The sequence below is a fragment of the Polypterus senegalus genome, chromosome 11, assembly GCF_016835505.1.
Source record: "Polypterus senegalus isolate Bchr_013 chromosome 11, ASM1683550v1, whole genome shotgun sequence".
Classification (NCBI taxonomy): Eukaryota; Metazoa; Chordata; class Cladistia; order Polypteriformes; family Polypteridae; genus Polypterus; species Polypterus senegalus.
The window spans coordinates 40,737,075-40,751,140 of NC_053164.1; the positions used below are offsets into that span (position 1 = coordinate 40,737,075).

At 38.2% G+C, this 14,066-nt stretch overlaps 1 protein-coding gene and 1 non-coding gene across 3 annotated transcripts in view; both read left to right on the forward strand.

The window, feature by feature from the left end:
* Positions 1 to 4,050: 4,050 nt before the first annotated feature.
* Positions 4,051 to 4,121, forward strand: trnag-ccc. Its single transcript has one exon. It is a non-coding gene; the product is annotated as a tRNA-Gly (tRNA).
* Positions 4,122 to 4,295: 174 nt separating this feature from the next.
* The window catches only part of LOC120538875 (nucleolysin TIA-1), a 45,233-nt gene continuing 35,462 nt past the window's right edge, over positions 4,296 to 14,066 (forward strand). For both annotated transcript variants that reach the window (XM_039768450.1, XM_039768451.1), the window contains exons 1-4: positions 4,296 to 4,526; positions 11,545 to 11,641; positions 11,958 to 12,056; positions 13,215 to 13,269. In XM_039768450.1, the coding sequence (XP_039624384.1) occupies positions 4,501 to 4,526; positions 11,545 to 11,641; positions 11,958 to 12,056; positions 13,215 to 13,269 (277 nt within the window). In that variant the 5' untranslated portion in view covers positions 4,296 to 4,500. The remainder of the gene's footprint in view (positions 4,527 to 11,544; positions 11,642 to 11,957; positions 12,057 to 13,214; positions 13,270 to 14,066) is intronic.

The following is a 14,066-nucleotide window of genomic DNA, read 5'->3' on the forward strand; positions in this document are numbered from 1 at the left end:
GCTGACCAACTTACAGTTGTTCTCACAGACATCTACAACATTTCCCTAAGATAAGCTATTGTTCCTCAGTGCTTCAAAGCCACTACCATTATTCCGCTGCAAAAGAAATCACCAACATCATCACTGAACGACTATCGCCCTATAGCACTCACACCCATCATGATGAAGTGCTTTGAAGTGTTGGTCAAAAATCACATCACATCTAGACTGCCTGCTACATTTGATCAACTTCAATTTGCAATCCGCTCAAATTGTTCCACTGATGATGCCATAGAAACTGCACTCCATCTGACACTGGCTCATCTGGAAAATAAGAACAGTCATGTGACGATGCTTTTTATTGAGTTCAGCTCTGCCTTCAATACTGTCATCCCGCAACACCTGGTAAAGAATCTGGAGCCACTAGGCATCAGCACCACTCTGTGTAACTGGTTATTTGACTTCCTCACAGACAGACCCCAGATAGTCTGTCTTGGAAAAACACCTCTGAGACTACCATCATGAACACTGGGGTTATCCAGGGCTGTGTTCTAAGCCCTCTACTGTTCACCTTGTTGACTCACGACTGTTGTGTCAATTACACTTGAATCACATCATAAAATTTGCAGACGACAAAACAGTAGTGGGCCTCATCAGTAATGATGATGACTCTGCATACAGAGAGGAAGTCAATCAACTCATTGCCTGGTGTGGAAAAAAACAACCTGGCACTGAATGTCAACAAAACAAAAGAGATCATTGTTGACTTCAGGAGAAAGCACGTGTCACACCGGCCACATACAATCCATGGAAACATCGTGGAGTCAGTGAGAAGCACCAAGTTTCTGGGAGTTCACATCAAAGATGACCTGACATGGCCCACAAATACCAATTCTCTTGTCAAGAGGGCACAACAGCAACTTTATTTTCTCCAAAGGCTGAAAAGAGAAAACCTTGCCTCTCCTGTCCTCACAACTTTCTACAGAGGCACTATAGAAAGTATATTGACCAGCAGCATCTCAGTTTGGTATGGTAGCTGCACTGCCGCTGAACAGAAGATACTTCGAAGAGTGGTGAGGACAGCAGAGAAAATCATCGGGTCCTTTCTCCCACCTGTTCAAAAATTATACTACTTACGTTGCTAGAGATCCATTAAGATCATAAAAGATCCCAGACCCGGCACATGGGCTGTTTGAACTTTTGCCCTCTGGAAAATGTTACCACAGTATACACTGCAGAACGACCAGATTTAACAGGAGCTTCTTCCTCCAGGCCATCAGAATACTAAACTCTGTTAAATAATCTTTGACCTTTTGCTCTCTTAGTTACTGTGCATTTTATTACCACACATAGGTCTTAACTTTACATTATACTGTATTGTAATATTGTACAATATTATATTGCATATATTATATATATTATGTATAAATATTATATCCATATAGTGCAAGAACACAATCACTGTGAAAAGATGTGCAATATTTTCTTTCATATTATATCTTACCCACTGACTGGCTTACATTAATATAATTTATATATATATCTTTTGTATTTATTGTTTGTACTGTGCTGCCTTGTGCTGTCTTAAGCTGTCTTACCTACTTTCTGTGTAAGAAGTGAAATGTTTGTAATGTCTGTATGTTGCCTTGCGTGCACTTGTCTTTTATACACTTGTCTTTTATGTCTGCACATTGAGCCTGGAGAAACACAATTTCGTTCAGCTCTGCATCCGTTGTTGTACTGTTGTATGGTATGAATGACAATAAAGTTCACTTACTTACTTACTTACTTACAAAAGCAACAGGGGTGTGGTGGTGCTCAAACATAAAGAACTAGCCATTTGCGCCCAACTACGTTGCACGTGTTAAAGATGTCTGTGAAGGGCTCCCTGTTTAAATGCGGCTGCCAGTCGTGAACTGGGCCCTTCGTCGCACAGCATTATGATTTTTTATAAGGGAAACAAAATTACAAAAGAAAACCCTTGGACATTGATTCGAAAGGAATGGCCTACTCGGAATCACTGTCCGAATAGTAATTATGTGGTGGTGTAGGAGCATTTCTGCTTCTGTCCATTCACAGTCCGTCTCATTTTCACGACACTGTCGTTTCCCCTCACGATCTCTTCTCAACCTTTCTCCAATGTAGCAGGTTGCTTTGTGGCAATCTAAAGACTAAGGCAATATACACGGAGCAATGGTTATAAAAGAGGGACACATAGGTATCCAGGCTCTTTAAAGCATAAATAGGGATCACTTCACTGACATGTGAGCAAGCCACGGTACAACTGTGAGACGTGCAGCACTCGCTGGCTACAACGTAACAATAATAATTTCCGGAATGTGCTGTTACGTTGTCATTCATTTTACCCACTGTCTTTCTTTCATTCATATGTTACGTAGGCACGTACCTTTTATCTTCGGCAATCTCATTCTCTAACCAGGCCTCAGGAGCTAACCAGCGTAACACTGTCCACTGCCCCTTTCGTTATTCCGGCACATTGTTGAAATCCGTGAGTAACAACAATGTACTAAACTGGAAGATGGTCTATGCATGTGTGGAGTTCGCGGACAAAGATCAAGATCTAAATGAAGATCTCTTTAGTTAATTTAAAGCACAACAGTTTGTTTAGTTTGAATGTCTGTGTTTTGAGGTGTGACTGGAGTACTACAATCTTCAGTAGTATAAGCCTGGAGGAGATTCTTAATGCAATGCCTATGTTTTAGCTGTCTCTCTACTGCCATCTAGTGCATCTTCTTCTAATTCATTCGCGGACAAACAAAGATCAAGATCCAAATGAAGATTATATATAGATATAGATGTTGGCAGTCGCCTCCAGTTCGCCTTCTGGTGGTCGTTCCGAGTGTCAACTGGATGATAACATACATACAGGACCGCAAGATCACCCCCTACCCTACCCAAAAGGGGTGGATTATAGCTGATTTCACCCTACAGTATTTTTAGCTGACCAATGAGGAACATGTGTACCAAGTTTCATGAAAATCGCTCCAGCCTTTCGGACGTGATGCTGGAACATACATACACACGCACATTGACATATATATATACTGTATATATATGTATATACTGTATATACTAGCTTCCTCTTCAGTTAATTTTTTCATATTCAGATTAAGTCTGGAGTAGAATATTTGACAGCCTTTTTTGGATAGAATATTTAGACTGTCATGTCATTTATTCTGACAGCACAGACAACCTCATCCTCTTTTGAGATATAGGGCATGTTTACTAATAACTACCTTTTGGTAATGTGACTTGATGTTTTATTATTATTATTATTTAAAAACCTTTCTTTACAGTATACGCCCAACCTTTTAAGAAATGTGGACTAAAGTCACTTCTTGGGCTCTTCCAGGATTAGGGGCATTTAAATTTCATTAAGCTTCATTAGTTTCACAGGGGATGTGCCCTTAGTCTTTAGCCCCTAAGGCTTCTGAGAACACTCTTAGGCACATAACTTTAAATGGGTGGTAGGGGGTTGGGGGTTTTGAGTGTGTTAAAATAAGGTGTTAAACTATGTCAGGTGTTATAATTATTTAAAAGGATAAATAGTATACATATGTATATAAATATAAATAAATAAAAATAAATATAAATACAAATAAAAAGAATAAATAAATAGTGTGTGGGTGTGTGTGTATGTGTGCGCCCTGCGGTGGGCTGGCACCCTGCCCAGGGTTTGTTTTCTGCCTTGCGCCCTGTGTTGGCTGAGATGGGCTCCAGCAGAACCCCGTGACCTTATGGTTAGGATATAGCGGGTTGGATAATGGATGGATAAGGGCTTAAGACTCTAAAGCCTTCCCGGCTGTCCTTATTCTGCAGGTATTCCCGACCCCTCAGACAGTCTGCAGCAATGAGAGTTAACGTATCCCTCACAGTGAAAGATACTCGTCAAGTCCTGACCCAGCGGCGCTACAATTTAATGTTAGTAACCATCTAAGTGACTTAATCTAAAAGTCACAATAAAGCCATAGTACACAATTTTGTAACATATTTTATTAGTCTAACATACCAAGATTCGATAAGAGAAATCCTCGACCATCATGCACAGGAGCGCCGCTGGTGTAGTGGTATCATGCAAGATTCCCATTCTTGCGACCCGGGTTCGATTCCCGGGCGGCGCACTACTATTTTAAAACGCGGACTTTGTTTAAGACAAACATTCACTATGCGCTCATTACATGTCATGGAGTTTTAAGCCAACGGGCGCAAAAGACGAAGAAATGAAAATAGACCAACTTGCAAATTACTAGAAAGCCCCGCCCATTACGTCACTGCGCACGCGCACTCGTATATCCGTTCCCACATAGTCGCCATTTTATGTCGCTGTTCTTTTGTTTGTGAGAGACAAGCGGCGTAACGAACTGTTAGCGTAGTTGTAGATTTTATTCACTGTAATCGTTTAATGTAAGCTGTTACCCTAAAGTGATAGTTTGTTAAAGTAACATTTTAGTGTTGTGTACAGGAGCGCAAGCGAGAGTGTGTAACAGTTCTTGAACAACGATGGACGACGAGCAGCCCAAGACTCTGTGAGTTTTACAGTCCATTCAAATCTTCTGTTGTGGTTGGTTGTGTTTTTTATGTTCTAGTTAACCGGGTTGAAAGTAATGCGTATCTTTAATTTTACGCACGGGCTTTTCTTGTTTTATAGTGATGAGGTTTTAAAGTTCCTAAGGTGTCAGACTGCAAACTTTATTGTTTTAATTCCTGCACCCAGGCACATTTTAATGGTGGATTACAAACTGAAAGTTTTCACCAGTCATTTTGTTAATTTCTCGAATATGGCGGCAGAGTTTCGGGTTGGTTTTGAGTTGATGACGTGACTAGTGGTTGACCGGGGCTACACTGAAAAATGTGCCTTAATATTTTAAATATATGATTATAGTCTGTGTTTTATAAAGTCTTTCATTTTGGTGATAGTTAAGCGATTGATGACGCAATCCTGAACGAGCTTATGCATTTTTTTCCCCTTTATTTTCTTTGAGGCCCATTCGGCTAGGCCGGAGCGTCCTAGTGCCACGCGCGCGGTTATCGTCTGCCGTAAGTCAACGAGGCGGCCTTTAGGCCCCTTGCCTGCCTGATCACCGATTTTTGGCCAATATTGCAGGTTGAAGTATGCATGTTAATGTCTGGGGAGAAAAGTTTGCCATGCTTCTTTGTCCATCATTCATGCGTCAACGTTACAAGAGACAAACTCCGCACCATTCGCGCCCACCGCCTATTTTTCTTCTTAAGCATTGTTTCCAAGGAGCTGTTCGCGTGAATATTTTTTACGTAAAATGTTAATTTAGTGATGAAGAAGGTCGATTGATTCTTGTGATGACATAACGTTGCAATGCTCCAAAGGTGGTAAAGTCAGTTTTTAGCCACGTATTTGTACACATGTAACAGCGACACAAATCATATGCTTTTTGTTGTGGCACTGGCGGGAAGGATCTTTTATTAAACATTATGACTTTAAACCCTCGAGCATAATCGACACGGAAATTTGGCAATGTGGATAATAGATATAACCCCAAAATGCCATAGAGCCATGAATAAATGAACTTGACATCGATAGATTTTTAATGCAGCTAAAATTTCAGTATCTTCACGCGTTAATATGAATACATTTTAAGGTGCCTGCGTTGCTTGGTGAATTGTATTCCGAATGGGAAGGCTATTGTATTTGACACGAAGTGATGGTGCTGCGGTCTGTACCAAGTGTTTTGATGCCACTGAGGTATAGTAAGAAATTCATTGGTTTTGATACGCCGGACGGGTTGGTTAACGTTCAAACCCAGCCAAAACCTTTTGCAGTAACAGGCTAGCTAGAGACTACAGTTAGAAACCTTCAATAAGCAAGCCAACCCCCATTTTAAGAAAATTCCATCATTCTTTAAAAAAAAAAAAAATAAAAAATCGGTATTTAGTTATTTACATGCTTAGTAAACTGTTTTTAAATTTTTTTTAGCATTGACCTATTGTAATAAAAGGTTTTGTCACTTGGCGTACACTTTAGCAATTATTACCTGACCATCTGTCTTTCCTGCCTATGCCTGCCACTAATCTGTCATCGCCCCTGACCTTCGTCTTAGGGGTGGTGAGCCCACAAGAAGGCACAGCATTGCCATTACTAGCTGAGCCCATCTGGGTTATGTGAGTTGTCCATCCACTGATAGATTGCCACTGCTAGCTCTGGTTCCAGAATTGGGTCTCAAGTTCCACGTTTGTCATGTGCACAGTAAGGAAACACGTTTCCCAGTACAGTTAAATTCTTTCTTTGCTGTCCACACCAAATGACAAAACCAACATATAAAGATAAGCATAAATAAGTAGCAGATAAGTAACAGACAGCATAAAGTATAATTGTGCAGGCAGGGTACACAACGTGTACCTTTTGTGAGGGTCCATGTGAACCATTCTTTGTCCAAACCTGTACGCCAAGTGAGACACTACCAGGAGCACAAATCTCCAGAAGGTTCAACTAGCTAGCAGTAAGGTGCAAAGGCTCCATCACCATGTAAAGGTTTACTGACAAGTGTGAAGTGACAGGGATGAGAATAAGCACATCCCAGTTTGACGCCAGCATTCACTCTATGAAGAATCTTTTGGGAAGCTGTACCTAGTGGAGCAGTTCAAGAGTCTTGAGATCTTGCTGAGTGACAGTAAAATGGACTGTGAGATCAATGATTAGAGTGGTGGCAGCTGTTCTGTGGGCAATGTATGTGTCGTGGTGAAGTGGTAGCTGAGGCTAAAGACAAACTCTTGGTTGTTGATCTATATCCCTATCCTTGCCTATGGTCATGGGCTTTGGGTAATGACAAAAATAATATGGTTGTCACAAGGGCAAAAATTTCAAACTTTGCTTCAATACCAAGAGAAATATTGAAATGCAATCTGTTATGCAACCTAATAAGCTTAAATTACAATTATGTATCTTTACATTAGTGAAAAAATGTTTTATCACCTAAATGCAGATTCTTTTAGTGCAATCTTTTGTAAAAAGGCAATAGTAAAGTTCTGTCAACAATAGTAAAGAAGTTTTAAAAGCAGTCTTTTTTTATTGATGAAAACACTGTCACTGAGGTAATAAGTTAAATTTACTAATGTCATTAAATTTTAGTAAGTATTGCAATCTTTTGTAACCAATATACATTACTAGCCATGTGCGCCCAACTACGTTGTGCATGTAAAAGTTGTCTGCGCAGGGCTCCCTGTTTAAACGCGGCTGCCAGTCGTGAACTGAGCCCTTTGTCGCACGGCATTATGATTATTTTATAAGGGAAACAAAATTACAAAAGGAAACCCTTGGACATTGATTCGATAGGAACGGCCTACTCGCAATTACTGTCCGAATAGTAATTATGTGGTAGTGGTGTAGGGGCATTTCTGCTTCTGTCCGTTCACAGTCCATCTCGTTTTCACGACTCTGTTGTTTCTTCTCACAGTCTCTTCTCAATCTTTCTCCAGTTTCGCAGGTTGCTTTGTGGCAATCCAAAGAGTAAGGCAATATACATGGAGCAATGGTTATAAAAGGGGGACACATAAGTATCCAGGCTCTTTAAAGCATAAATAGGGATCTCTTCAGTGACATGTGAGCAAGCCACGGTACAACTGTGAGACGCGCACCACTCGCCGGCTGCAACGTAACAATAATAATTTCTGGAACGTGCTGTTACGTTGTCATTCATTTTACCCACTGTCTTTCTTTCATTCATATGTTACGTAGGCATGTACCTTTTATCTTCGGCAATCTCATTCTCTAACCAGGCATCAGGAGCTAACCAGCGTAACACTGTCCACCACCCCTTTTGTTGTTCCGGCACATTGTTGACATCCGTGAGTAACAACAACGCACTAAACTGGAAGGTGGTCTATGCGTGTGTGGAATTCGCGGACAAACACAGATCAAGTTCTAAATGACGATTATATATAAAGATTAGTTAATTTAAAGCACAACAATTTGTTTAGTTTGAATGTCTGTGTTTTTAAGGTGTGACTGGAGTACTACAATCTTCAGTAGTATAAGCCTGGAGGAGATTCTTAATGCAATGCCTATGTTTTAGCGGTCTCTCTACTGCCATCTAGTGCTGCTGCTTCTAATTCATTTGCGGGCAAACAAAGATCAAGATCCAAATGAAGATTATATATAGAGATTGTTTTAAAGTCATTCAAGTAAAACTAACATTAATGTGGCCTTTTGTAAACAATTGTTCTGAAAAGTGACACTTTTAATGACTTGGCAAGAATGTAAATGGTGCCTGTTGAATCTTTGTGTAAACAAACTGCGTTGCCTTTGTAACTTCCAATTTTTTGCAAGAAAGACTAGTATGCCAACGGACAGTGGCACAAATGGAAGTATAGGAATGCACTGAGGAGTCCCAACACTGATTATGAAGTTGAGCACTGAAAGTTATACCACCTTACATTGCATAATAAATGTGATAATGTATAACTTTAAGTCATACATACTAAAACAATGCACCACAGCAGAACACTTTTTGACAACTATTTAAAAATCGAAAGAGCCCTGACTTTTGCCCCTAGATGAACAGCAAAGAGTAAACTGGCCCACAGGTAAAATATATAACTGTTGACAAAAAAAATTTTAACCTGTAGAAAAAAATTCTCATCCATACTTAAAACATAACGGTTTGCAGGTTTATATTAATCATTCTATGATTTGGAAGCAAAATATCCGTCAAAACTATTTGTTTTGACATGCGTGATGGTCCTTAAAGTAGAACTGGTCTAATTCTTCGGTGATTGCCAAGGGTGCTGTCATCTGGGGACACTGCTTAGGTAAGTTAAGGGTGGCATGCTCAGGATGTCAAGGAGTGATGCTGAGGTAACTTATGTGACGTGCCCTGGAAATTGAGATGGACTTAACCCAAACCTCCGCTTAGGGCTACATATGGGCTTTAACCATTGCTGCCTGTAAGCATTTGACTAAATTGTGTTGGCCTCTTTCTTTGGTATTGTGCAATATTGTGTAATCTTGTATACAGGCTTGTAGATTATCTTGTGGTTTGCCCATTTGCCACAAAGATGAAGTAATTCTAGATGCCACTCCAATAGCCCACTTTGACAATTGAGTTGCCATATTAACATCTGTGAGTGGGTAGAAATCTGACTGCAGCTCTAGCCATGATGAACCATGAAAAATGAGTGAAGTAGTTTTAAAATGTTAAAATAGCTATTTATCAATATTTTAGTATGTTTGACACCCTAGTGACGTCCTATGTACAAGTGGCTAAAATTGTTTCTTTGTAGGGAGGTTGGGTTGATGCTCTGTGATAGGGTGAGAAACTCAGTGATTTGGGAGAGCTTCAGAGCTGAGTCTCTGCTCTTCCAGATTGAGATGTGCCAGTTGAAGTGGTTTGGATATGTCTTAAGGATGCCCCCGAGTGGTTCCACCTATAGCTTTCGGGCACACTCCATTGAGTGGAGTCCCTGCAGCCAGACCCAAGGACACACTGGAGGGAAAGCCTGGGAGGCCTAGTAAGAACTAAAACCTGTAGCTAGAGACAAGGAAGGCTGAGTTGACCTGCTTGGCCTACTGCAGCTGTGACACTCGCAAAGGAAAAGCAGTTGACTGACTAAATGTTGTAAATTATCAAAAAAACAATAAGTGTCTTCTTACTTTCAGTGTGCATTCTTGTATGCAGTTGATAAAATAATGCAGTCTTTTACACTGCACAAATGACTAGTGAAAAAACACAGTGAAGGCATTCTTTAATTGTTTAATGAACTTAATGCATGTAAAATTGCTCATAATAAGTAAACGAAATGCTAAACACATAAAAGGTAGTGTTCTTGGGTCTGCTATGAACAGTTTAATTTTAAATTAAACAACTCAAAATATATTTAATAAATATAGTATTTAATCGGTTTCATTTACAAGCCAAAAGTCTTAGAAAAGTAAAAGGTATTGATTCAAATAAAGACACTACCTGTAAACTAGTGTTCTCCATTTACTGCTCAATTTCTGCTCGTGGCTTGGTGCTTTGGGAGTTGTCATTACAAATGGTAATTGTTTTATTAAAATGTATTCAAAAGATTTCAATTCTGATCTTGCGAAACTATGCCAGCAAGTTCGCAGAACTCTGCAAGCTAATACAAGATCTAGGTTTGCATTTATGATTGGCTGGAGCTGACTTTTTAAATTAAACAAGTTGAGTACTGGCTAGGGTGGTGTAAGCATGCCAATCTCAGATGGGCTATCAATCCCAATTTTGACCCCTAACCAATTATTTATGAGCTTTGAAATGAATGGGTGGAGCAATTACAAATGGCGGTTCAGTTGGTTATTGTTGGATGATGGTTTCATCAAGCAGTTGGGATTAGAGAAAATTTGGATTTTATGTGAATTTCCTTTACTGTAGGTTTTAAGAAATCACCATGTGTTATGTTTTTGTTCCCCATAAAAATTGTGGGATTACCCTAAGACCTGTGAATCGTGATCTGAAAGTTAGCAGGTACATGAAACAGAGTCTTTAAGTATGCAATCTCCTATTCTTTATGCCATTAATTCAATAACTTATTTAGTAGTATTGTAGGTTTTTAAATTAACCTTGCAGCAGTCTAGGTGTTCTATAGGTAAGTCAAGTAAATTTATTTATATAGTACTTTTAATAAAGCGTAAAATAAAAAGGGAAAAGTAATACATAGCCAAGAGTAATGCCTGACAGTTAACAGACATAAAAATAGTATACCCTAAGAAAGTAAAATAGTTACAGCTAGAATTAAGCTAGGCTGTCAGTATGACCTGAAGCAAGTGAATACATTTTACTAATTTAAAATAATCAACAAACTACAGAGAAAGCACAATCGCCCAGCAGCTTCAATTGTGTGTGTGTGTGTGGAAGAAACAATAATTGATTCAATGATCTGGGAGTAGGGGCAGGGGAGATCATCAAGATAGGCAGTAGCAGACTAATGTGTGTTTTTTGAATAGAAACAGTACAACCTTAAAATCCATCCTCTATTTTACAGGGATCCTGTAAAGAGAAACTAACATGGATATAGGGTTTTTTTTGTGGGTATGCTTCTCAAGTTCTGGACAAGCAGTATTTTGATTTGGTTTTAGTTGGGACAGAGATGAGTGTCAAACAAAAGTACAGAGGGACATCTAGTAGTCTAAATGGGATGTAGTGAAAACATGAATAGGCTTTTGCAGATCATTAAAAGGTCGAAATGTTTGTACTTTAGTGCCTTACACTGAAAAAAAAATACTTTTGACTGCAGCTCTATTGTAAGCTGTTCTCTCAGAAAATTAATTTTTTAACCCAGAGGGTGAGACTTGCTTCAGTGGTTTGTACCCACAAAATTGTTGCAATTTCCCAAAGCTGATTGTCATTAGTGAGGTGGGGGTATTACCAGAGACTTAAATTATTGACTCCTCATTGTTAATCACCAGTCTTATATTTGGTAATTTCCCATATCATATTTAAATATTTTGGTTGATTGGAACAGTGTATTGGTATAGTTTGTATCAGTAAATTAACTCTGCAAAGACACCTTTTTTTGGTCTGTTTTTCATCTTCTCATCATTTACTGTTTCAGGTACGTTGGGAATCTGTCACGTGATGTAACTGAAGCGCTCATCTTGCAGTTGTTTAGTCAGATTGGGTCATGCAAAAGCTGTAAAATGATTGTAGATGTAAGTGTTTTTTATTTATAAATTTAGATGCAAGGATTTAATATTAGTATTTGGAATCAGTAATTTTGTTAGAATAAAATTTTATTTCCTTCTGTACTTCTCAAGTAGCAAAAGTAATTAGTAAATTACCACCACTTTTAATTTGTGTCTCTATGTAGTGTTTTTAAAAATACTGCCTTGTAGTGCATGGTTTCTTTTTGAAGTTTCACTCCTTACAAACCATCCATGCTGGGTCATAGCAGTCCAAAGGTGATCAGAGTGCCAAATGAGCACTCCTCATTTTCAGCAGTACTAACTTTCTTTTCTTTTCTGTCAGACCGCTGGTAATGACCCATACTGCTTTGTAGAGTTTTATGAGCATCGGCATGCTGCTGCTGCATTAGCTGCAATGAATGGACGTAAAATAATGGGTAAGGTAAGCTATCATACCTAAAGGGTGAGTTGGGGATTGTTGGGATTTGGAGGGTTTAGTGTCCCTCTGCTTGTTTAGAAAGCAGATTTGGGCATTAAAGTGAAGTGTTTTGCACCTAAAGCAGTTTGTCCTGAAAACACACTTCCTGAAGCTTTGTTTGGAGTACATGGCAGTACTAGGATTTAGCCTATGCCAGGTGAGCAACAAACTGCATTTTGGTATTAGACGTTTGGGATGCTAAATATTTCCACTTAACATATTGTAATGGTTTGATTTTTTTCTAATTAAATCATTTATACGTGTGGTTACTCTGATAGAGTAGCTGATTTTTTATATTTAAATTTCTTTGCTTGCTGGTTTCTTTAGAGCAACCAAGTGTCGGATGTTGTGCTTGATGTACTTTTTGTGTGTGTATATATATATATATATATATATATATATATATATAAAAAAAGTCAGACTCAAACATTGTTTGAATTATTCGTTCTTTTTTGCCATAACTTCATTATTTAGTGGTAGTTTTTACAGTATTTTAATACTCAATACTTGATTTACAGATTTTTCAAAACTAAAATATACCAGATTGTTTCTTTTGTTTGATAGTGTAATTTTTTAAATTGCCAGGAATGGAATGTAAAGTAACACAGCACACTATTTAAATACCACATTAGCCACACTAAATTAAAAGCAAATTTTAAAGTCTGTTTGCTTTAAGACATGAATACTACTAAATTGGATAGGCGCATCCTTGCCCTTGAATAATTAGCTATCTGGATTTTTTTCCTTTTATAATGCAGATGCCTATTATAGTCAGGTCTTTTAGAAACTGCAGTAATTCCCATTCAGTTTTAAAATATTTTATCCTCAACAGGTAATGAAGGACCATTGAGGAGTTTAACACGTTCGTATTTACACTTTTGTAAGTTACTTATTTAGACCTTTTTTCCATCCGATTATATATATTTTTTTTTTATCGAATTATCCGTAGATGACTTGTGTGGAAAAATGATTTGGAATTTTATTTTTTCTATATATATTTCCTTGCACATCTGCATTTGTTCAGGCAGTGCCATGATTAATAGGATGCACCCCACTGGTTTCTCAGTATTTTCAAACTTTTTTTGGTATTTCATTTTGTTCCTTTTTTGTTTAATTTTATAGGAGGTTAAAGTGAACTGGGCAACAACACCAAGTAGCCAGAAAAAAGACACAAGTAGTAAGTAACTCTATGTAAAAATAAAGTGAATATTGCATCATAAGCCAATTTGCATCTTCAAGACTTCTGCACCTTTTTTGACTTTTAAATTGTTGTATGGAAAATGGGTTTAAAAATGTTTGACACAGTTTCTAAAACAGTGAATTGTTCAGTCTTTTTAAGTATGTCTTTAACTGTATCTTTATAAAGTAAGTTACCTCCAGTGTCAGCGCTACAATCTGTGTAGTGTTTACTTATATCCACCTTGCACTGGAGTTAGGTACATTTTTAGTCTTGTCAATGCTGTACATTTTGGCCCTCTCATCTTAAGAGTCAGTTTAACCTTTAGCATTTTATATTTTTAAGGTCATTGTGCTTATTTCATTACCAGAAATACTGAATAAATTGTTACATTATCAGAATGATTGTAACAGTCACAAACACTACACATTGGACAAGTCTTTACGAGGTCACTTTTTTTGTGTGTACAACCCTGTTTAACAATGAGCTTTCAGCCATCATAGTTGTACTTGGCCAAATCTCCACATCCCAAATTTTCAAATAAACTAATCAAATTATTGATCTTGTTTAGCTGTGTTGTGATTATCTGAGCACCAGTTACATCATGGTTTATGAAGGGCCCTATGATTTCTGCGATGTGAAAAGCATGGATGGAATCACGGAATTAATGCTTAATTCTTAAACTATCACATACTTGGGGTTAATGGACCCCTGGGCGCCAAATACAGGGTGGTCCAGATTTAATTATGCAATTTTCATTACCCTGTAACTTAAGTTTATTACATAGAAAATCACAA